This window comes from Plectropomus leopardus, chromosome 13, assembly GCF_008729295.1.
Source record: "Plectropomus leopardus isolate mb chromosome 13, YSFRI_Pleo_2.0, whole genome shotgun sequence".
Classification (NCBI taxonomy): domain Eukaryota; kingdom Metazoa; phylum Chordata; class Actinopteri; order Perciformes; family Serranidae; genus Plectropomus; species Plectropomus leopardus.
Genome location: NC_056475.1, coordinates 30,941,678 through 30,966,395, shown reverse-complemented (window position 1 = coordinate 30,966,395; position 24,718 = coordinate 30,941,678). Strand labels below are relative to the sequence as shown.

The 24,718-nt window shown below is 42.2% G+C and overlaps 1 protein-coding gene across 1 annotated transcript in view; it reads left to right on the top strand.

The window, feature by feature from the left end:
• Positions 1 to 24,718, top strand: part of LOC121952593 (protein turtle homolog B-like) — a 184,112-nt gene that overhangs the window by 123,536 nt on the left and 35,858 nt on the right. Inside the window, exons 8-14 of the mRNA XM_042499364.1 lie at positions 5,362 to 5,504; positions 5,736 to 5,876; positions 7,611 to 7,727; positions 11,514 to 11,664; positions 15,181 to 15,304; positions 18,964 to 19,139; positions 22,877 to 23,103. Coding sequence (XP_042355298.1) covers positions 5,362 to 5,504; positions 5,736 to 5,876; positions 7,611 to 7,727; positions 11,514 to 11,664; positions 15,181 to 15,304; positions 18,964 to 19,139; positions 22,877 to 23,103 — 1,079 coding nt within the window. The remainder of the gene's footprint in view (positions 1 to 5,361; positions 5,505 to 5,735; positions 5,877 to 7,610; positions 7,728 to 11,513; positions 11,665 to 15,180; positions 15,305 to 18,963; positions 19,140 to 22,876; positions 23,104 to 24,718) is intronic.

Below are 24,718 nucleotides of genomic sequence, written 5' to 3'. Positions count from 1 at the left end.
AAACGTATCATTTGATGATTTCTGCACTTGGATCTGTGCTAGATATATATATATATCACATACATGTATATCTGTAAACTAATTTTGAATCCAAAAAAAATAAATAATAAATATATTTTTCTAATTTTTTGGATAATTTTCTTATAATTCTTCCTCTTTTTTAAGACAGTTTTCAGGTAAATTTCTTGTCTCATTTTAATATTTTTGGGCCATCTGTGTCAATTTGCTGATTGCCTTTTATGATATAAAGTAAACCAATTTACACAGCTTTCAGGGGTTTGAATGCTTATGGAAGGCGCTGAAATGCAGCACAGAAAAACTGATTGTGATTCAGGTTTTAAAAGCATTAAAAGTTTTGCAAAAGGGGCACTTATATGTAGTCAAAGGCCAAAGGACAGAGCACCACCTGGGACCTATCTGTGCACATGCCTGGACCCCAGTTATAACAGGAGGCATATTCATCATTGGAAGTTTCTGCTCAGAAGCAGCAGAGTCAAATCTGACTGCTGTAGAGCTGCATGTCCATAAACTGTCTTATTCAGTTGGAAAATATGCTGGGTGCATCCTCTGCACTGTGGAATGGATTTGGACACCCTACTCTGTTCCACCTCTCAGCCAATCCCACCCAAACACCCAGTCGCCGTCTCAAACGCACTTTCTATTTTGCAGGATTTGCTCTGTACCTCTCCCTCCTGCTCCCTCTCTCCTCTGCCTCTCCCTCTGCTTTCTTCATTTCTCATTTGTACTCATTTATGTATATATATTCATATGCACACCAACACATCTCTGCCTCTCCCTCCCTCTGTCTTCATCATGGGTTGCCGCCTCCTTACTCTCTCCTCCCATAAAACACTCAGTCAGTCCATCAGTCAGCGGGAACTGTAGAATCGTGATGCTTGCTGAATTTGTCACTTCAGAGAAGCATCTGGCTCTTATTGTGAGCAGACAGGCAGAGGCAGGACGAGCTGGGAGATTTTAGCCAGCCGTGGACTGCTGACCGGTCACCAGCAGTAGTCAAGGCAACAGACATTTTGCATTCCTTTGCTCTCCTGCCTCCTTTGATGGCTGTACATTAGATTGTGGTGTGTGAGTGTGTGTGACGAACAGAGGCGGGCAACACCAGTCGTGAGAGGGAGGGAGAAGTGAGAGGGGATTACATCATCGCTGTAAGACTGGGGACTTTTCTCTATCAGACTGCAGAGCTCTCTCTCTCTGTCTCTCTGTCCTATTCTCTCCTCTTATTCTCATCTTTTCCTTTTGTCCCCTCTTTATCAATGTCTCTCAATCCTTAGCATTCGCTCTCCCCCGTTTGTTTCATGCCCTTTTTCTCTCCTCTGCCTCATTATGGTTAAATCTCTCCCCCACGGTCTCCCTTCCTCTCTGTCCTCCCTCTGTCTTTCTCCCCAAAATGCTTTGCCAGTGAATAACTTCCCTAAAGCATCTTGCAGTGGGACCCAGCGTGTCGTGAGCGATAGCGCTGTCTCAGGGCTATATTTAGAAACTTGGCTGATATTCCTGTCTGTGGTGCTGGTGGCGGCGCTCCTCTGGGCTCTTTGTGGCAGAACGCTGCCGGGTCGGCGGTTAGGACTTTGGAGGACAGCAGCTGTAGTACAAAGTTGTTCTGGCAACAGTGCGGTCAATCGATCTCTCACTGTGTTTCAGTGTGTCTATCTCATCATGTCACGCACTGGCTTGCTCACTCTCATCTCCCCTCTCTCTTTGTAATACCAGATGAATGTCTTCTGCTGCCTTTTTGCTGCTGCTTTATTGTGCTCACAGCCACAACGCCTCGTCCTCCTCTCCTCGTCCTCCTCTCCTCGTCCTTCCCTCTCCTCTCCAGCAGCTCCTCTCTACCTTACGTCATCCAGTCACAGCTCTCTCTCTCTCTCTCACCTGTCCTCTTTCCCACGCTCGTGCTCAGCCTCGCTCGTCCTTCCTCCATCGCTCGGCTGATAGCACTCACACCCCTCCTTCATCCCTCCTCCTCCTCCTCCTCCTCCACCTCCTCTCACTCACACCATTTCTGCTCCTTATCACCCAGTGTCTACTTTGAAGCTCTCCTCCTTGACCTCATTTAGGAACCATGCTGTTCTCTCCCCTCTTCAGAATTCAGGATTTAGGAAGGAGAAGTTTTAGCTTCTCTTCTTTTTTTTCCCCTCCTTTCCCTCTTTTTAGCCCTGTTCCTCTACCAAACAGACTCTCTTTTCTTTGACCAGATCAAATTCAATAATCTAATATGGAGCAAATATAGTAATAAAACTCAAACATTTTTTATTTTTTAACTAGGAAATATGACCTCATTACTCCAGTTCGAAAATCCTTACACTGGCTACCTGTCACTCAGAGTTGATTTTAAAATCTCACTGCTTGTCTACAAATCAATCTGTGGCTCAGCGCCAAAATATATCTCTGACATGCTTGTGACATATGAACCTTCAAGGTGCCTTAGAACATCAGGGGCCGGCCGACTGAGCGTCCCAAGAGTCAGAACTAAACATGGTGAAGCAGCATTTTGTTATCATGCAGCACAAACCTGGAATAAACTCCCAGATAAGGTTCAACAAACCCCAAGTCTGAACACATTTAAGTCAAAGCTAAAATGTTCCTTTTTGACACAGCTGACTCCACCCGCTAATTACTACAAACTTATTTTTAAACTTGATTTTAGATCATTTTAAATGATCTTTTTATCTTTGCACCTCTTTTCTGAACTTTTGCTATTTGATTTGATTTGTGATTTTCTTTCTTTTAAAAAAAAATCATTTAGTCATTGATTTTACCATGTTTGTCTTACCCCTTTCCTCTTTTATTGTAAAACTGTATCTTTTATTATGATTTTATATTTTATTGCTCTGTAAAGCACTTTGAATTGCCCTGTTGCATGAAATGTGCTATACAAATAAAGCTGCCTTGCCTATTTGTATTAACAAAGACACAAAGACACAGGGATGACATACAGACAGGGGGTAAGGGTGGGTACAGGTTAATTACATATAGAAAGTCAAAGTAAGGAGATTAACTGTAGTTGTGAATGGTCAAGATTTAAATGATTATAGTAGGGAAGCTGCTTTGTGGAGAAAATTTGGGCGAAACAGTATTTGAATCATTACATTTGTGGTAGTAGTAAAAATGTAAATGTAAATCGACTTTTAAATCGAGAGATTTGCCTTTTGGCTCAGCTCCACCACGACAGATCGGTGTAGAGTCCGCATTACTGCAGATGCCGCACAGATCCGCCTGTCTATCTCCCGCTCCATCCTTCCCCCACTCGCGAACAAGACCCTGAGGTACTTAAACTCCTCCACTTGGGGCAGGGTCTCATCCACGATCTGGAGAGGGCACTCAACCCTTTTCTGGCTGGGAACCATGGCCTCGGATTTGGAAGTGCTGATTCTCATCCCAGCCACTTCACACTCAGCTGCAAATCGATCCAGTGAGAGCTGGAGGTCATGGCCTGGTGAAGCCAACAGGACCACATCATCTGTCATCTGTGTCTGCCAGTCCAGAGGCACTGCCCCCAATGTCCACTCAATGTTGCAGAGTTGTGTCAACCATGACAAGCCCACAACATCCAGGGTCCTAAGGAAACACGGTTAAATCTCCATCGAGGAGCTTTTTGACCACCATGGCAACCTCAGCCCCAGAGATGGAAGAGCCCACCCCCGAGTCCCCAGGCACTGCTTCCTCTCTGGAAGGCATGTCGGTGGGATTGAGAAGGTCTTCCTTCCACATGTCCACAACATCCCGAGTCGAGGTCAGCAGTGCACTGTCCCCACCATACACGGTGTTGACAGAGCACTGCTTCCCCCTCCTGAGACGCTGGATGGTGGTCCAGAACCTCTTCGAAGCTGTCTGGAAGTCAGCCTCACTGGCCTCACTGAACTCCTCCCACACCTGGGTTTTCGCTTCGGCGACTGCCGTAGCTGCGCTCCGCTTGGCCTGCCGGTACCTGTCTGCTGCCTCAGGAGTCCAACAGGCCAAGATGGCCCGATAGGACTCCTTCTTCAGCTTGACTGCACCCCTCGCCGCTGGAGTCCACAAACGGGTTCGGGTGATGCCGCCCCGACAGGCACCGACCACCTTACGGCCACAGCACCGATTGGCCGCCTCAACAATGGAGGCACGGAACATGGCCCACTTGGATTCAATGTCCCCCACCTCCCCCGGGACATGGTCGAAGCTCTACCGGAGGTGGGAGTTGAAGCTCCTTCTGATGGGAGACTCTGCCAGACATTCCCAGCAGACCCTCACAATGCGTTTGTGTCTGCCAGGTCTGACTGGCATCCTCCCCCACCATCGGAGCCAACTCACCACCAGGTGGTGATCGGTTGACAGCTCCGCCCCTCTCTTCACCTGAGCGTCCAAGACATGCGGCCGCAAGTCTGACAACACGACTACAAAGTCGATCATTGAACTGCGGCCTCGGGTGTCCTGATGCCAAGTGTACATATGGACACCCTTATGCTTGAACATGGTGCACAGAAGTCCAATAACAAAAGAGTAGAGTAGGTGTGTGTGTTACTATTTGTGTTTGTGCATATATGTGAATGTGCATGAATATTATTTGGATTTGTTGTGGCAATAGCTCACCGGCAAGTCAAGAGCCTTTTGAATTTTTTTATATTTTTCATTGAATTGTTTGAGTTGAGTTTTTATTGAGCTTAGCTCAAAACATCTCAAACATCTGCATGCAGCCTATTCAAAGGAGCATTGAGATATTTCAGTTTGTCATGTTAAATTGTTTAAATTTTTGATAGGCTTTATCCATATTAGGTGATTTGGATAAGGGATAGCAATGCTCAAATCAAGCCAGCTTCAGGAAACTGTGAAAAAACTAAAACAACAATATGTCACATTTGGATTGAGGCAAATGTGTGTTAATTTTTGATGTTTTTTTTATGCATGTAAGACCCTAAATTACATATTAAAGTTTTTGGTGACTTGGGTTCCCAGGGGCTTTAAAACCCATAGAATACTGCAGAGAACCATCTTTCTACCACTGTTTTTGCCGTGACAATCACTGGCCAAGTGGAAAAGGGGGGCTGTTTAGTGAAGCACACATGCATGAGAGCAGGACTTTAGTGAGATCTGATCCTTGTTAAAATCAAGTTTGATTCACTCCATGTGTCATCATGTACACAACACTTTTCATTTAATTTTAGTTCATGAAATGGGTGTTCAGTGTTGAAAAATACTTTCTCTGAGACCAGCTGTGCTCCACATCAACTCATTTCTCATTTGATGATGAGCGCACTTCCCATAAACTGTTTGATTTCCCAGTCTTCTCTCCACAGCTATTACAATCAGCAGGTACCTGCTTTCCCAATCTACAAAGAGACGTTCTCTTGTGTTTTCCACCAGATCCTGCCCGCGTGGTAAACATGCCATCTGTCATCTACGTGGCCATCGGTCTGCCCGGCTTCATCCGCTGCCCTGTTGATGCCAACCCCCCTGTAACTCTGGTTAAGTGGAAGAAGGATGGCCTCCCTCTGCGGATAGATAAGGTGAGCTGCTGCAGCGCTGCAGCTTTGGTTACGCTCAACTTAACGCTGCCTCAGACTGGAAACGAGAGTGCCATTTATTCGGTTAAAGCCTTATGGGATTCCATTTTTCACTTCATCTTTTAGTTTTTCAGTTTGCTTCAGTTGGCCTGAGTTAGGAATGGAGCCATTATCATTACTCTGTATTAAAGCATTACTCTTATTACACACAGTCCATGACCTCTCCATCCACAGTACCCTGGTTGGAGCCAAATGGACGATGGGAGCATCCGTGTGACAGAGGTGACGGAGGACTCTCTCGGCACCTATACCTGCATGCCTTACAATGCCCTGGGTTCCATGGGATGGTCCCCTCCTGCTCCCCTGGTGCTAAAGGTACGCTTCCTGTCACTGTGCGTCTAAGAGTGCTTTCACACCTAACCTGGTTGGATTGGTTAGAACAAACTCAGGTCAGTTTGCGCAGTTTATAGACTTTGTTTGGGCTGGTGTGAAAGCTGTCAGTCAAACAACCAACCACACGAAGACCACCTGAAAAGGTGGGTGATGGCCTGCTTCCAAATTCCACTCTGGTGCAGTTTGTTTGTGTGAAAGAAAGAAAACCAACTACAGGATTTTTTGACAGCAGATATGTGAATTTTAGCATGATTTCAACAACTAAACCTAGAATAAATATACCCTACTGATCCTGAAATCTTGCTGCGTTTTCATAATTGTCCTAATAAAGGCCACCGCTATGGGCACAGGCATTAGTACAGCAGCAGTGCAAGCACATTTGTCTGTTATCATTATGATGGATGCATGATTTTGGATTCTTTGCTGACAAGCTATATGCTGATTTATAACAACTCATTTGGCTGCCAACAGTGTAGCAATATTTAATAATTAAGTTAGAATTTGAATTTTGCACTCTTAAAAAGGGGCTTCATTCTCTGTCTAAGAGAAATATTAAAATTAACAAATAGAACAACATCAAACAATATTACCGCTTAAATAAATCTTCTGCATACATTGATCTACTTCCTCTTTTGAATAAATATCCACAGACAGCTACTTGGGGATAAATGAAGCCTTTTTATTTACTAAAATGGTGTTAGTGATCAGCAAGTCTCTTCTGTAGTGGAGTGAACATCATATTATACATACTCTTATTGTGATGACCCAACAAGCAGATGGAGACATGAAATACAATGCTTTTTAATATATATAATATTCATGCATTGTGCAAAATATATAATAAAAAGAAATACACCTATAGTTGATTTGTGTGCATAATCACTTTGTCAAAAATAAATAAATAAAACACAGATTTGTGATATCTGCAAAAATCAGTATGTTGGCCGATTCTGATATTTCATTTTAAATATATTATAAAATATATGCCAAATCATGCATCCCTAATTATTGCAGTCATTAATACAGTCAGTTACTTCTGCTGAGCGAAGTTTTTTAAAACTTAAGTTTAATTAAAATATACCTAAGTTTAACAGTGGAACAGGAACATATCTCTTCTGTCTGGTACATATAGTATATACAGAATTAACATTTTTTGTGATATTTCTTCTATTATGTATGAGTGTTACAACAAAGCAATATGCTGGGGGCAGCCACGTGACCAGTAGCAGCCCTGATAACAGGGGATCCATTTTTAGTCTAACAATAGCCAAATAATAATGTTTACAGCCAGTTATTTCTCTGTGAGCTCTTTGTGACACCAAAGAACATAAATATAAACTCTCTATTACAGTTCTGCTGCATAAACTTCTGTCAGTCACCTGAATTTGATTTTCACATGTGGGTGCTGATGATGCTCTGATGATGAAGGAGGACAAACTCCAAAACCGTCTAATCCATGAGTTACCTGTCACTCAGTAGAACCACATGTTTACTCCTCTTGGTTAGTTTGTAAAAAGTCAGTGTGATGAGAAACCAAACCAGAACAATGATGATGATGATACAATGCAACAATGTATCATTTTTTCACCCTTGTCTGAACCATATGATGCGTGTTAAAGCAACTGAAATGATCCCAAAATAGCAAAACAGCTCTGATGCATCCAGGAGGCAGCATCAGTCTTTACTGACCTGTTGTGGCTGCTTCACTCTGAACAGGACCCTCCCAAATTCTCAGTGGTTCCTGGAGGGGAGTACAGGCAGGAGGCTGGGAGAGAACTGGTCATCCCCTGTGAGGCGGAGGGAGACCCCTTTCCCAACATCACATGGAGGAAGGTAAGACACCTCTCGCACTACACCCCACCTGCCAATGAGTGTAATGTGGCTTCAGAGGCTGTTTTTTAATCATGACTTCATGCTGTTTTCAGTCACACTCAGTGCTTTCCATTGAGCAGAAACGTGTGCCTGTAGTGGGTGCTCAGATTTTAATAACTCAAACTACTGTATGTCATTTTACCATTTTAATCACATTTTAATGACGTCAATAAAATATGTAATTAAGGGAACATATTATATTGTCTCTATTGTTGTGCTTGATTATGAGACACGTTTTAATGTCGCTTCTTGACTAGATAAGGTAAGATAATCCTTTATTAGTCCCACAGTGGGGACTAGTGATTTGCAGTGTTACAGCAGCTATGACGTACAGGATAAGCAGCAAAAGAGCAATATAATAATATCCGTGTGTATATTATGTTATTATTGTCATAACTCTGTGATTAAAATGGTAAAATGACATACAGTAGTTTGAGTTATTACAATCTGAGCACCCACTACAGGCACACGTTTCTGCTCAATGGAAAGCACTGAGTGTGACTGAAAACAGCATGAAGTCATGATTAAAAAACAGGGGGGGGGTGGTGGTGGGGGTGCGGGGGGAGGGGTGGCGGGGTGAGGGGTTGTGGGGTCTGGAGAAGGGATGGGCGGAGTAGGGTGGGTTTACGGTGGTGTTGGGTGGGTGGGGGGTGGGTGGGTGGGTATGGCGAGGGGGAGATGGGATTGGTGGGGGGTGGGGGGGGGGGGAGGTGGAGGGGGGTGGGGGTGGGGAGGGGGGGGGGTGGTGGTGGGGCCGTGGGGTTCTTGCGGAGTTAGGGCGAGTGGTTCCAGGGGGCGTAGGGGGTAGGGGGATTTCGACATGATATCTATGGAGGGGGGGGGGGGATTGTTTGGTTAGCTGGGTGGTGGTGGGTGGGTTCTGGGGTTTAGGGGGGGGGGGGGGGGTGGGGGGTATTGGGGGTGGGGGTTTGGGGGTGGGGTGGGTCGGGGGGGGGGGGGGGGAGGGGGGGGGGGGGGGGGGGGGGGGGGTTGGGGGGGGGGGGGGGGGGGGTTGTGGGTGTCAAGTGGGGGGAGTGGGGGGTGGGGGGTGGGGAGGGGTAGTGGGGCGCGTTGGGGGGAGGTTTTTCGGGGTACTCGGTGGTGGGGGGGTCTAGGGCTCTGGGGGGTGTGGGGGGGGATGGGGGGAGGGTCGGGGTGGGGTGATGAGTGTGGTAGGTTGGAAGGGGTGGGTTGGGGAATAACGGTGTTGGCTGGGGTGGGGGGGAGCGGGCTGGGTGGGTCGGGGGGGTGGGGTGAGGGTGAGGGGGGGGGGGGGTGGGGGGGGGAGCGGGGGTGGGGTGGGGGTTGGGCGGGTGGAAGGGGGGGCGGGGGGATCTTTGGTTGGGTTTCGCGTTTGGAGGGGGTGTACACCACTGCTGTGGGGCCTGGGGGGGGGGGGGGAAAAGGTTGTGGATGTTTGGTGGGTGCGAACTAGGTCTGGGGGGGGGGGTGTGGGCGGGGTGGCGGGTAGTGGTACTACGCGATTAGGGTGGGGGGGTTCGGGGGGTGTGGGGGGGGGGGGGGAGGCGGGGAATTCTGTGGGGGGGGGGGGGGGGGGGGCTGGTTGGCTGGGGTGGTGGTGTGGGTGAGGGGGGTATTTGTTGGTATGGTGTGTTGGTGGCAGTTGATGGGGGGTGTTATTGTGTGGTGGAGGTGGTGGGGGGGTCTGGTTGTGGAGGGTTTTTTTTTATTATTTTATTTTTTTACACCACTTTGCTGGGCACAAATTGTTTGTGTTGTTTGTTTTATTTTTCTTTTATATATTTTTTTTTTTTTTTTTTTTTTTTTTTTTTTTTTTTAATTTTTTTTTTATATTTTTTTTTTTTTTTTTTTTTTTCTTTTTTTTTATTTATTTTATCATTTTTTTTTTTTTTTTTTTGGAGTTTTTTTTTTTTTATTTTTTTTTTTTTTTTTTTTTTGTTTTTTTTTTTTTTTTTTTTTTTTTTTTTAATATATTTTTTTTTTATTTATTTTTGTTTCATTATTCTTTTTTTACTTAGGCAGTTTCCTCTGCAGCGTTGTGAGTTTCAAGGGGAGTGTATGAGGGGGGGAATTTTTTATTTTTTGATTGTGGGTCGTTTTGGTTTCCATATGGATCAAGTTAGATGTGTTGGGGGGGGGGGGGGGGGGGGAGCGGGGGCGGACGGGGGGGGAATTGGGCGTGGGCGGCATGCTAGCTGGGGGTGGCTGTAGGGAGTGGGATGCTGGTACACGGGCAACGGGCAATAGTGGATCCTGAGTTTTGCTTGTTGGACGGGGGGCTTGGGGGGGTTGGGCAGCAGGACTCGCGTTTGAGGATATGGATTCGCTGAGGCGGGGTTGCGGGTGTAGAGAGGGGGGTTTGGGAAGGGGGTGTGTTGTTTGATGGGTGGGTCACTTGGGCTTGTTGGTTGCGGTTTCGTGGGGCGTTGGGGGTTTTGGGCGGGCGGTTGGGGGGGGGGTGGGGGTCTATGACTCCATTGAAGTAAATAGGGTCGTGGGGGGGGGTGGGGGGGTGGCGGGGAGTGGCAGCGGGGGGGGTGGGGGGGGCGGCGCCCTAGCGGGGAGGGGGGGAACAGGAGGGTGTAGGGGGGTGGGGGGGTTGGTGGGGAGCGTGTGGGGGGTGGTGTAGCGGTTTTGGGGGTTATAATATTTTTTGTTTTTTTTTTTTTTTTATTTAGTGTTTGGGGGGGGGGGTGGGGGGGGGGGGGGTTGGGGGGTTTTGTGGGGTTTAGGGGGAAAGTGAATGTTTAAGAGATGGGGGGGGGGTTCGTTGGCGCGGGGGGGGGGGGGGGGGGGGGGGGGGGGGACTTGTTGGCGTAGGACGGGGGGACGTGAGCGGCGGGTGTGGTGTTGGAGATGCGTTCGCGGATGCAGGGTTGGGTGATAGTGCGTTTTGGGTGGGGGGGCGTGGAATCCCGGGTTGAGGTAGGGGGTTTGCAGGGAGGGGAGGTTGGAGTCAGACATAGGAAGATGGTTGTGGGGTGTCGGGGGGGGGTTTTAATTTTTTAATTTTATTATATATATTTTAAATATTCCCGGAGTTTTGTGTTGGAAATTGTATTTTGGGCATCAATGGTCCCGTTCAATCAAGTTTTACAACCTTTTTTTTTTTTGTTTTTTTTGTGGGCGGGTGGGGCCCCACAACCACCCCAACTACTCTCCAATCGGTTCTCTCCACTGGCTTGTGGCTTGCTTGTGGGGGGAAGGGACTGCACGTGTTGAGGGCACGGTTGGGGAGGAGCGTTCTTGGGGGGTGGGGTTTCTGGGTTGCGGGGTTGTGTATGGGTGATTTAGGGTGGCTGAAAGAGAAGGGGGGGAATAGGAAGCCAAGTATAAGTAATAATTAAAAAAATAAAATTAAGCTTAATTTTATAAAAAAAAATAAATTTGTAATATTAAAAACATAGCTTCAAAAATATTAAATAATAAAAAACAAGGTGCCAAGTATAATAAGAAAAAAACAAGGTGCAAAAATAGTAACATAAGTTTCAAGGTGCATCACTACTGTGTCTGTGTTGTTTCGGTTTCCAACTTATGAAGTTCATCAATCTGTGTAATTTGATACTTAAGTTAGATATAAAGCAATACCACTGTAATTGTTTTCAGGTTGTAGACTAAAAATTTGTAAAAGCTGGTGAACTGTCCCTGCTAACCTCTATGGTTTATGGGTTGTTGTTTTTTTCAAAGTTGTGAATTTTGAATTGCATGTTCCAATCTATTGTGCCCCTCTCTCCATCTGTCTCTCCCTGGCTGGCTGGACTGCAGGTAGGGAAGCCAAGTAAAAGCAAGCACAATGTTCTGCCCCGAGGCAGCTTACAGTTCAAGTCACTCACAAAGGACGACCACGGGGAGTGGGAGTGTGTCGCCACCAACGTTGCCACGAGCATCACTGCCAGCACGCACATCCAAGTCATAGGTACCCAACATGTACACACACTCACAAACACACACTTGCATAGAGAAACCTGTATATATATTGCATCAGAGTCTCTGTAGGAGTGCAGTCAGTCACTGGGTTTCATTTGCAGATTTGCATGCGACTTTCCTCTTGGGATAACATTCCAGTAACCATGGCGATGGATGTTTAAAACATTAGCAGGTTTATATCTGTTGCAGCCACTCAATAAAGCCGATCTAATATCGCCGTAATTTCTTTGTCTCATATCAGAGTTAAGAGGAGCTTGGTGTTTTTTAGAATGTCATGTGACTTTTTAGTTTAATGGTGGTTGGCATCCATAAAGATTCGCTACCGCCACCCAGTGTTACACATCATATGAGCTATAAAAGCGAAAAAATTCTATATGGCTTTTTCGACTCGTCTGAAACACCACCTCTCGTAAGTGTAAAAACCTTTTTTACAATAAACTGAAAAAACTAAAATAAACTATTATATTTTTTTAAACAATGGGTCCTTGATTTTCAGAAAATGGAAGACAAAAGCAGCTTCTCATTTCTAGCCTGGGACTACTGATTTTGACCTGCTAAAATGAAAACTTGCTGGTAGCAGCTGTAGCCTAGCTGGCTAGCTAATTTAGCTAATGTTAGCGCCACATTTGGGTTGAAAACACAGTCCCCTGGCTGACTTATTTCAATGTTTCAAGTTGAAAAAAAAAAAAAGGAAACTCCTGCACACTGTTCCGCTTATCGCTGACATGTTTACAGAATGAACAAAACAACATTTTGGTCCAGCAGACCTTCATCTGGTATGATGGCAGCGTCAGAACATTTCTACATAAAAACAAACTGAGACTGCCTCATATTTTCATCAACAACTGATGTTAGAAAAGTTATAAACACACTGTTCAGTCCATTTATTCCACTTTTACTTTCTCGTTTATTTTTTTGGTTTTGTAAAGGCTAAAAAAAAAATACTGCAGTGTTTAAGATCTATATATACATGGGCTTGGGAGGTATGTCATATTTCATACCTTCCTGAAATTTGACTGTGTATATAGTGTATGACGATGTAAGGTGTCCAGAACCTCCAACCTGATTTGACTGCTGATCTCACGGTGGAATTGTCGATGTTGAGGGAAAAAGTAGTTCATTCTATTTAGGCTATGTGGGGAGTCACATAAGAACGAAGTGCTTGTAGAGCATTGAGTATTTTGACTTTAACTGATGAATAATACTCTATCAGAATCACTGGGGGAGGACAAGTGTTTGTGGCTTGCAACTCTCTCTTTAGGTGGGTTTACATTACAGATTTGCGCAAAACTTAAGCAATATTTTCAAAATGTCGATAAAACACAGTTGACTGCACTGGCTGTGTTTCCATTGATTGATGTTGTTTACAACCAAGGAAAGCAAGCAAGAACTGAACTAAGTGACAAGTTCTATCTGTCTGTCTGCCAATTGGTCTCCTTTGCTCCCTTTCAGTCCTGAGAACAGTGCTGCCACTGCAACACCTACACCTACACCTACACACACACACACACACACACACACACACACACACACACCTACACCTACACATGCACCTATGACACACAACAAACAGTGCTGGATGTAACAAGACCATTTATAAAAAAAAACTCTGCCAACTCAAGAGGACAAATATTTTATAATACATAACAATCTATAATATTTAATTGTGTGTCATATATGGGAGTATGGATTCATTGTATAACAAAAAACATTATTCAACTATCAGTCAATGATAGGGAGCATTTGAGGAATCAGATTGAACTATGCAAATTCTTAGTTCCCTGAACATGCTTATCTCACATTTTTGCATTGTATGACCAAAGAGAAAGTTGTGCATTAAAGAGGAATTTTTTGACATTTTGGATTATTTTCTGTCATGCTGACAATTTGATGAGAAGGTTTGGCGCCACTGTCATGTTTGTTTGTAGTGGAAACAGTGGGGACAGCTAGCCTGGCTTAGTGTGAAGGCACACCTCCAACATTCACTAAAGAACAAGTTGTCTGATTTAATACTCACACAACAATATAAAAACAAACAAGTTGTGGTGTTATGTGGTGTTTCGTGCCATATTTCCCCCCGGGCTCTGTGACTTCCTGGAGCCTTGTCATCTCTGGGAGGTTGCCAGGCAACCAGTGGAAGCTCCAGAAAGTCAGTGCACCTGGCCACTGGTCACTGAGGAATACAATTACAGCACATAACTCCCAAAACTCTCTGAGTGAGTGAGCTGGAGCTCTGACGGTGAAGGTGACTGTGACTTGTTAGTAAGTGGGTTCTTCAGAAGCTGCTTAGTGGTGAATATTTGATGTCTTCGAGATGAAAAGCTTTGGAACAGATGCTGTCGGATGTAGACAGTATTGGTATTGTTGCTTTTCCCCGTAACTTTTTAATGAGTTCACAGTCAGTCATCTGCTGAATAGACTGCATGCTCTCCACAGCCCAGCTGCTCTGAAAATTGAATTTGAATCTGAATGATTCAGTTTTGGAAATCCCACGTTTTGCTGTCCAGGATCAACTGATCCATCTTACCTTTGAGCCGTTTTTTTTAAAGCAACATTTGATTGAACCTGATCCAGATACAAACTTTTTATATTACCAAATCTAGATACGCAATGCTGTAAATTGGACTACATATCACTACCTGAAAGGCTTAATAGGTAGCCCTATTTCTACCATCATGTGGCCTGCTTTGATTTATTTAATTATAACAATACTTTTTTAAAAATGTCATGATGATGATGAACTTAATTATCTGACAGAAGCTACTATTTCATATTTTAGTAGTTAACATCAGTTTAAACATTTAAACATATCATGATATAGCCTTAAAATATTGCATTATTTTAAAGCCATGTCACTAGCCCTACTTTATACTTTATCACAGTAACTGTCAGAACTCCACCTTCAATCCATCCTCCAGATTTTTTTTTTTCAATCAAAGGTACCCCGATCCTACTAAAAAATATTAAAAAATTTGAAATGTTACATTTTTAAACTGTTTGAATTTCTACAGCAAATGGAGTCCTTGGCCTCATCTGTCCTGTTTACCATCTATGTCCTTGCTGACCGTTGTAGTTCCTATGTGTATGTGAGCCAGTTCAATCAGAGTGTTACAATGACTGCACTGGCTCCTGGTTCGTTTCCTGTTGCTCTGGCTCCTGTATACTATCCACACAATGATACTGGAAATGAGCAAAAACATATTGAGAATTTTGGGGGGAAATTATTCTGAGCTTTTTTCTGATATTATTTATGTTTGACAGGTAACGGCTACAGAATGATCTCATTTGGACCATTTTTCAAGATTATTTATGCGACCTGAAATATTTTCTCCCTGTACAGTTAGCTGTTGTATTGGGTTGCTGGCTGCCTAAAAACACATTACTGGGTCAGGCTCCGAGTAAATTTATTTGGCAAGTGAAATGAATGTTCTGTATCACAGCGAGGCCTCGCAGTGACTAATGTGCCCTTTTAACAACACCTTCCTCCCTGCTGTCCTCCCCGCAGGCACAAGCCCCCACGCCCCCACCGGCGTCCATGTGGTGGCGTCCTCCACCTGGGCCAATGTGTCCTGGGAGGCGGGCTATGACGGAGGCTTCCAGCAGACATTCTCAGTCTGGTATGGCCATGTGTGAGTCATCCCAGCATGCTTTGCTTCCTGCTTTTTCTTCTTCCAATCCTCTGTTATTTCTGAAAAATGTCTTCTTCCAGGGTTGTGTTCAGAACAGTTGTGAAAGCGTAGAGATGGAAACACATGGAGATCCAGTGTGAGTGAGTTTTCATCTCTAATCTTGGAGTTTCTGGAGGAACGCTTTAAAAACAGTTACAACTAAACTGAACATGACCCAAAGTTCTCTGACCTGCTGCTGCTGCTGCTGCTGCTGCTGCTGCTGCTGCTTTGCTGCTGCTTGACAGGGTAACCGTCTGGGGTTTGAACATTTATTCATTCACACTTATTCAGTCACTTGAAATTTTAGCCATGAGGTGTTGCTTCATTTGTTAACTAAAGCACAATGTGTGAAATGTAGAAGTGAAATGAAAGTGTAATAGAAATAGAAGTTAACCCTCCTGTTATGTTGCAGGTCAATTTGACCCATTTTAAAAATTTGAAAATCTAAAATATTTTAAACCTTTTTTCAGTATGAAACTTCTCTTACTGGACGTAATTAGTGTAATCAACTTTAAAAATTGAAATGATTTATATCACAGAGCTACTGATCAGGTCAAGTTGACATGGTAGTATTAAATTTAGACAATTTATTTCTTTGCAAATGTGAGATATAAGTTCCTATCTCAAAGAAAAAGTTTATGTATACTGTATTTTTAATTTCCAGTTTTCATTTAAAAAAAAAAAAATTGGCATAAGAAAAAACTGACATGATCTTGATTGAATTAAATTGACTGAATTGTTAATAATTTTGTAAATAATAAGGTACAAAAAATGTTTATTCTGATTTTTTTTGTTTCTGACAACATTTGAAAGATGTAATATGAACCCCGTCATTCAGGAATATTCTTACTGTAATGACAAATGAACGTAATAGGAGGGTTAATTCTCTGATCATCTTGCCGCTGTATTTGGATTTGGGAAGCCAGTGATTGATACATTTCAGTCAGAAAAACGGCAAAAAAAATATTTCCTTCTGAGAAACTGCGATTGCATCCTCTTGTGCTTGTTTAATTGTCCTTATTGATTCTGATGAACTGAATAAACATCACTTATCAAAGTTATAAAGTGCCTTTAAATTTGACTGTATATCGGGATGTCCTAAACAAATCCACAGGATCAGCTATAATAAGTCTGACTGTTTACTGTAACCCGTCATGCTTTATTGAAAGAGTGAGGGAAGCAAAGAGCAGCACAAATATAGAAAAGACAGCAGCTTTAATTAATGATGCTCACACCGACAGCAAACATCAGTGAGTGATGCAAGCAGAGCATCCATCTCAAGGACATCTCTCAGGTGGTTCCTCCCTCTGAAGTCCTGCTGTTGGTAAAAAAGTGTATTTAAATTTCAGTCTATTTAATTTTAATGGAGCTCACTCAGGGCTAGGGATGCACTGTGCAGTTGTATTATGTAAGGGGAAAAAAACCTTAATATTGAGGGGATCAGTTTTGGACTAGGGGCAAAAACTCTTCCCTCTCTATTTATACTATTTATTAACATTCTCAGTAGGTGATGTGTTGCGTGATGTTGATTTAATTTGAACATAAATGAGCTACTTTACTGCAGTATCACTGCGTGCAGTTGACAGTAGGAGTGTTGCAGCGGCTGCATGTGAACAGTTTACTGCTTTTTTTGGTGATGAGGTGCAGTTAGTGCTGAGTGTGTGGCATGGGCAAACAGCAAACTGCAGAGCTGGGCGCAGCATGGGCTTACCATCAAGTCAAAGTCATGTTGTGAATGAAGTGAATGGAAATTCACTGAGGAAATATTCAATGAAGTGTTTAATTTTATAATTATGTAGTATTGGATGGTGGACCTACAACTTTAGCAGAAGTATTATTACATTATGTTACATTGTTATGTTAAAAACAATGTTTATATTGATGCTGAGAAAAGACTCTTTCTTTTTTACTATAAATTATATCATTTACAGACTTAAGCATGTTTTTATATCATTGACAGCACAGTTGGCCGAGGAAACTGGCATTTTACATTTCTGCAAACCACATCTCATATGAATCATATCAGTAGGTGCATTTCCATTAACCCTCAAATTGTGCAAACTTGTGAATATAAAATTAACTATTCATATTTTTTTTCTTTCTTTTTTCTTTTTTTTCACTTTTTCTTTCTAAGTTAATGTTTCTCTTGTCTGCTACCTGCAAAGGGACCACAGATTTAAATTAGTAGTCCTGCCCATATTTACATTTGTATTTTGTACTAATGTTCATTAATATGCTGTGTCGCTTTTAAATTAAATTAACGTGCCTAATGAAAACACATCGATTTTTTGAAAAAACTCCCATTTATCACAAAAATGTTTTTATGCCCGCATGAGGTGGTATTTCAGACGATTAGAAAAGCCATATTACGCATAACTGCAATGGAAACACATTTTGGCTTTTATAGGTCACATGATACTATGGCTATGTGCTTGTCGGTAGGAACTGCCTCCCTCACAATGCAGCAGGAGCTACAAGAGCTGTTATTGCATCATATAACTCTTCAAAAGTTGAGCAGATCATCCAGAAGTTTTGAATCCACAATTCCTCTGAAATCGTGGACTATCACCTCCCAGAAATCCTTCATACGTGTCCACTCCCACGTATAAGGGGCTTGCCTTTCCATTTTCACTCCATAACAAGTCAGAGAACATCACTCAGTGAACATGCAGTCGTCCCGCAATTGTGTTTTATTAACCATTTTTGAAAATAAGTGTTGTGCAAAAAGTGATGTAATTACTGACAGTTCCTAGTGCATGCTGATATGACAGGCCTCAAGGCCCGCTAGTTACTAGTTATGTTAAATAGTAAATGGACTACACTTGTGTAGCGCCTATCTAGTCTTCTGACCACCCAAAGCCCTTTCACACTGGTGGCTGAGGCTGGTGGCTGAGGCTACCATACATAGTGCCTCCTGCTACTCCATTCATACACATTCAGCCCTTGGGAGCAATTTGGGGTTCAGTATCTTACCGAAGGACACTTGGAAATGTTGACTGGAGGTGCCAGGGATCGAACGGTCAACCCCTCAAATAGAGTTTAAACCCACTCTACCTCTGAGCCATGTACTTAACCAACTATTTTCATATAATCTTATTGTCTTGTCACATGATTATGCCCACATACATATTACCCAGAAATTATCATTGCATATTTGTATATGATAAAAATACCAAAGAAAATAAGAAATTATTCATTTATTGGCATCATAGTTTATTCATAGTTTTTGTGGAATAAGCATATATTTCATAACATATTTTGTTATAGATAGTGAGACTTCACACAGATTTTATAGCTGCTTTTCAAGAACCAAATGTGGGTTTGTGAATGTGACATGAAAAATATTTGTTTTTTACTGAGACATTGCTGCTTTTCCAGCCAGGATTGTGCCTTCAAAACCAGATGTTTTAAACTAAAACAGGATCTTTTCCTAAATGCAAAGTAACATCTCTGTGGTTTGCAGTAATACAAAATGCCAATATTTTCACTGGTGACTGGGTTGCATCAAAATTATGTTGACTTTTACCTCAGTCTGAAACAAAAAAGTGAAGGCTCCCTCATTATCTTTTTACAAATCTGTCGTGTCTATGCGCTCACCTCTCCCTCTGACTCCTGTCCAGGCTGAAGCGGGAGCGTTTAGGTCCACATGACTGGCTCTCCATACCCGTGCCTGGAGGCCATGACTGGATGGTGGTGCCCGGCTTGGAGCCACAGACAACATACCAGTTCAGCATCCTGGCCCAAAACAAGCTTGGCACAGGCCCTTTCAGCGAGGTTGTCACTGTGAACACACTAGGTTAGTACACTCACTGCTGCTTGGCTGGGGACAAAGGGATCCAAAAATAAAATGGCTTTGACAGGCAGGCAGCTAGACTCACCAGACAGCCAACATTCAGAATGATCTTTTTTCATATTTAGTGTTTGTGGAAGAAACTACATTTTCTCGAATCACAAGGTTCATTTCAGAGGGATTGTATAGTTTTATTCTCGTTAGCATTCTAACACTTCGACTCTAAACAAGGAAGAACAACGCGGATGTTTACATGCACAGAATATTCCATTTTTTGCCCTTTTTTTTAAAAAAAAAGACAATATTCCTACCAAGCTATTACATGGCAAATTAAAATGAATATTCAACTATTACTCATTCATACTCCAATTAACTCGCCCCATCATGTAGTTTATCATGTCAAAATATGGAGAAATGGAACAGCTGGAGCATTTTTTTCATTTTGCTGCTTGTATCAAAATAAGATTCTTTCAGTTTTCTACCGAAGGTGGACTTGTTGAACCATTTGAACACAGCCTCCCTCTTTCATTTCTGCAACCACTTTCTTAAAAAGGTTGTCAGCAATGAGGGCTCTTCTGCATGCGTCTCTACCCCACAGCTTTTGCTACTGTTGCTGCGTTGGTTTGTGTACAGTGTATCCATGACAACGCACAGAGCCAACCATAAACAGACGATATGCCGTGTGTCGCACACTGCAGTAAATGCCCCAGTAGAGATGCTCATTCTGAATTGGCTGTATACATGCCCAAATAATGCTCCTAAATCCCAAGAAATATCAGCACATCACATATCTTAATATGAAAATGCTACATTTTGAAAATTTTATATTTATGCAAAATTTAAAAGGAATATGCTGTTTATTTGATCTGCATCAAATTCAGAATATTGTCTCATTTGGAAAAGTAAAAGGGTAACATATGTGTGCATGTAACAATAGCCACTGCTAAGGACCATAGGAAAGCTCAGCCCAATATAAATGTAAAATAAGTACAGTTCAAGAAAAAAATTAAGATATTATTCCAGATAATTAGCGCTCCAGTGCAATCTTTGGAAAGTTCTGTGCCGTAAGTGAAGTGTGAGTTCATGTTTCACGCTCTGGAAATCCAAACAACACCCTCTGTGTGGGTGCTGGTGTGTGATGTTTCACAGACTAAAGAATTCAGCTGTAGAAGATCAGGGAGATGTTTTATAAGCGTTAACTTTAATATTTTTTGAGGTCTGCAGGTGTTTAGTCAGAAACTGAAAATTCAAACTATTCTACGTAGTTGAGGATTATCTGGAGCAGAGGTAATAAATTATTCTGGTTTAGAGAATGTTCTAAAACAGTGTTAACCTTCCTAAGAGCTACTGTTGGTCTCAGTGAATAAGTGAGTGGATTAATTGGTGGATAGTTTATTTTCTGACTCTAATAATAAAAAAGTATGTCAAATTGTCAGGCTAGACTATTCAAATACATTTTAAAAATGCACCTTTTCTGTCTAATTTTAATAGCAATTATTTTTTAGATATTTAAAGAAGGCCTCATGTTTTTTGATGTAACATGATATAATTTTACCAAACATTATCACAAATGCTGTTATTACATTATTAAAATCAGACTAAATAATGTCAGTGCTTGTTGTTGAGGATGTCTCAGTCAGTAAGTCTTTAAACATCACAGTATTTACTAAAATATTACTTAAAGGGATAGTTCATATTTTTGAAGTGGGGTTGTATGAGGTGCTTATCCATCACATACAGTAGCTATCGGTCGGCACAGCCACGGTTGGAGAAGCAGGCTGGAGTCTGACATGGAAACTAAGCAATGTACTGCTGTGGAGGGGTCAGGGGGTTTAGCTAACTAAAAACAGTTTTACTTAAAAAATTCAATATCAGTTTAAGTGTATGCTAAATTGAGAGTATTTTCACTACTTTATCTGTCTGTCAGACACCCTGTTTGACAGGGAAGCCACTAACCCCAGCAGTCCCCCACTGATGTGAAAGACTCGCCACTCTGTTGGGCCTCGATTAACAGCAAAAGGACAAAACCCACACCTTATTTTTACTTTTTAAAACATCAAAAAATGATACGAAGTGTTTCTTCTTCCACAAAACCATCTTTGACCCAAATGTGCAGATGTCAGTGTGCAGAAAAAGAGTGCTTTACCCAAACAACAGCCAAGATGTATTCTTCTGCTCCTCCACCAACCTACAGCATTAATGTTTTTAACTTAAGCTGAATAAATGTAGTCATTAGAAGGCGGTGAAATCAACAGTCGCTGGCTCAAACTTCTACTTGCTACAGTATTTTAAGACACTGCTCTGTGTCATACACATGCTCAAAAACAGCACTTTTTAAAAATTTTAAAAATTAAAAACAGATTATCAGAACCATAGTGTAAAAGTCCAAACTTGCCATTGGTTGAATCACTACATCATTCCGTATAGCAGCGAGGAAAAGGACATTTATTTAATGTAAATGAAGCCGTCACAGAATATTACTTAAAGATAAGTGGCATGCTGAAAATTGGGATAACTATTCATGCTTCATCACCTCCTGTGTCAGCCAAGGAATAGAGACAAAGAAAACAAAGCACCGAGCCCACAGCCTGCTTGTTGTCTCTCTCCTTTAAAAAACCTTTTTACACCATTAATTTTTCACATATCCTGACACTTTTATTAAAGTGCCATGCTTTTTATTAAGGCAAAACAATAAAGTAGTAGCTCGTAAGTTGGATCTACAGGTTAACTATCATTTGTTTGTAGCAGAGATGACAGCATGAATTAGTAAATGAGGGTGACGGCAAGGACACAGAAATCCTTCAACCAAACCATGTTCACAGGTGTTCAGAGAAAAACTGTAAAGTATAAGTGCAGAGTGAGTTCAGTGACTGTGAACATAGGAATAAACTTCAGTATGCAGATTTGATCAGAAAGATGAGCGATTGGATCCAATCATACTGACATATGGATTGTCAAGATTAGGCTTGGGCATTATGTAATATTTTATACCAATATATGCAATATCTGGTCTTGTATGACGATACTGATATATTGCTCACCCCTAATAAAACACTGTTCATTCAAACGTAACAAAAACAAAATAAAACCCACCCAAACCATCTTGGTTACTCTTGCTAGTAATCTAGTGAAACAATGCACTGTTCCAACATTTAGCAGCTAGAGTCTGGTCCAAATAAATCATTAATTCTCCCAGTTAGACATTAAAAAACATGTTACAAGCTGTTATTCTCCATGGTCTCTCTCCGCCTGCTGGCCGCCAGATGTTTACAGTCCTGTAACTTCATCCTCCACCACTAGGTGTCACTGTGTCTTTCAGCTTAGCCGCCTGTTCCACCAGTAGAGTCCAGAGACTGAGCTCTGGTGGTGCATGCTGTGCACTACATACAATGAGTGTAATAGAAAGAGGAGCACCTGTATATATGATGGTATTGAAAAACATACCTTTCCAAATACTTTGGTATACTGTGATATCATGAGGCCGCCCAAGCTAAGTCAGGATAGTTGTAGATGAACTATGAGCTGGAGAGATGAAATATGATGCAAGGACTCAGAGATGAAGTCATGGGAATGTGAATTTTATCTATATGTCAGAGATGCATTTGGCATATAAGCTTCATCACATTTATTCTAGTTCTGCAACATGTCAGTGTCAAAGTGTGACGGGGGACTGAATCATGCTGGTGGAACTGTTTACTGAATTTATAACTGAGTCACTCATACAAATATTCTCAACCTTTCAGTATTTCCTATAAGTACCCCTGAACCATTGGTGCTGCTTACCCCACCACGGTGCCTCACAGCCAATCGCACGCAGCAGGGAGTCCTGCTCACCTGGATCCCGCCTGCCAATCATACAGCACCTATCCAGCATTATATCATGGAGTTCCGCCTGGGGGAACGCTGGGAGAGTTTGGATGACAGCATTCCTGCTGGGGAGACGGAGCTGCTGGCCCGAGACCTCATCCAGGTAAGTGAGAGGACACACACTGTGGACTTTACACACAGTCTTAGACAAGACAAGACCTCCATCTGACAGTTCTAAATAGAGGTTTGGGACATAGTGAATTTTGATTTTTTGATTTCATTTAATTTGATTTGAATTTGATTTGATTTGATTTGATTTGATTTCGACAGTGAAATGATTATACAAACAAGCAGATAGACAAAATATATTTAATCACACCCCCTCTCCATAAGTAATTAAGTAATTGAATTTTAATTAACTAGCTTCCATGTGTGTACACTTACACCTAATTAACTAAGCATATATGCATACACCAACATACCCAAAATCATAGCTACATTTTTAAAAAAGAGATAAATCAGGAAGAAATAAATATTAAATAACCAAATAAATTATCAGTAACCCCTGTAAACAGCTGGTGATTGTCAAACCCCCCCTTTATCCCTGTACCTCCTGAAAATCATGTTTTTATGCAATATTTTTAAATTATTTAAACCCTCTCATTTCGGCAAAATTTTATAGATTTCTCTATTCTACTGGTTAACAGTAGGAGGTCTGGACTTAATCCATTCAAACAGAATGCATCTTCTGCTCATAACAGAAGCTTGTTCAAAAGTTTTTGCTGAAAACTTAACAGAGAGAGCCTCTCTCCTGAAGGATTTAACAGAAACAAACCAGGATTTATCTGTGAGTTCTTACAAAAATTTAGTGGATTTCCTGTGTGACTCTTTCCCAAAATTTGAATATCAAAGGGAAGCTCCAAATGCAGTGTATGTACAACTTGACCTCTTTCTTGCTCTTTACACAAAGAGGAGAGATCCCAGGATAGAAAGTGTTAGGGGACTGGGGGGGTGCATTGCAATCTGTGAAGAATCCTGTACTGACTTTCCTTTAGCCTTTTACACAGAAAGACTTTGCCTTGGACTTCATTTTAAATCCATATTGCAACCTCAACCTGTAGCAACTTTTTGGCCACTTGGGGGCAGCATAAACAAGTTGTGAACACAGCATCAACATATCAACTTTTAAGTGATATGGTAATTTTGTGAGCCAGCAGTTGCTTGTTTTCACCTGTAGTCACAGAGCAACACACATGACCATGAGTCATGGAGTCATGGAGTCATGACCACCTGATGATATATGGAAGCCCAGTGTCCACTCTCTTTTCATTTGGTTTTGGTCTCCACCACCTCCTGAGTCGTCTTTGTAGCCTCTCTGTAGCTTCTTAGTGCTAAACTAGCAAGTGGCTAACTGTGTCAGTGTGCTGTTTGGAGTGTTCGTTCACCAACATTATTCATCAATAACCTTTTTTTCCGTGACAAAAACGGGACATTGACAAGCTAAAAATAGATCTTGATAAGTAAGCATAGGTTGTTTGCACATGACGTCACGTCACTGTGAAGAACTGCAGAGGGGGGGCAGAAAGTGATTTCTGCATGGAATATGCAGACTTTTTGTGCTGTTTATGGCTGTGGAAAAAAACAAGAACTAATTTTGTCTCTCAAAAGCCGTGCCACATAAAGGCAAGAAGTTTTTAAAAAATCACTGAGAAACGACGGCAGACATGGATGAAAAACCTCTGTCTAAAGTCTGGAGGAGTGGAGTTAGACAGCGCTCC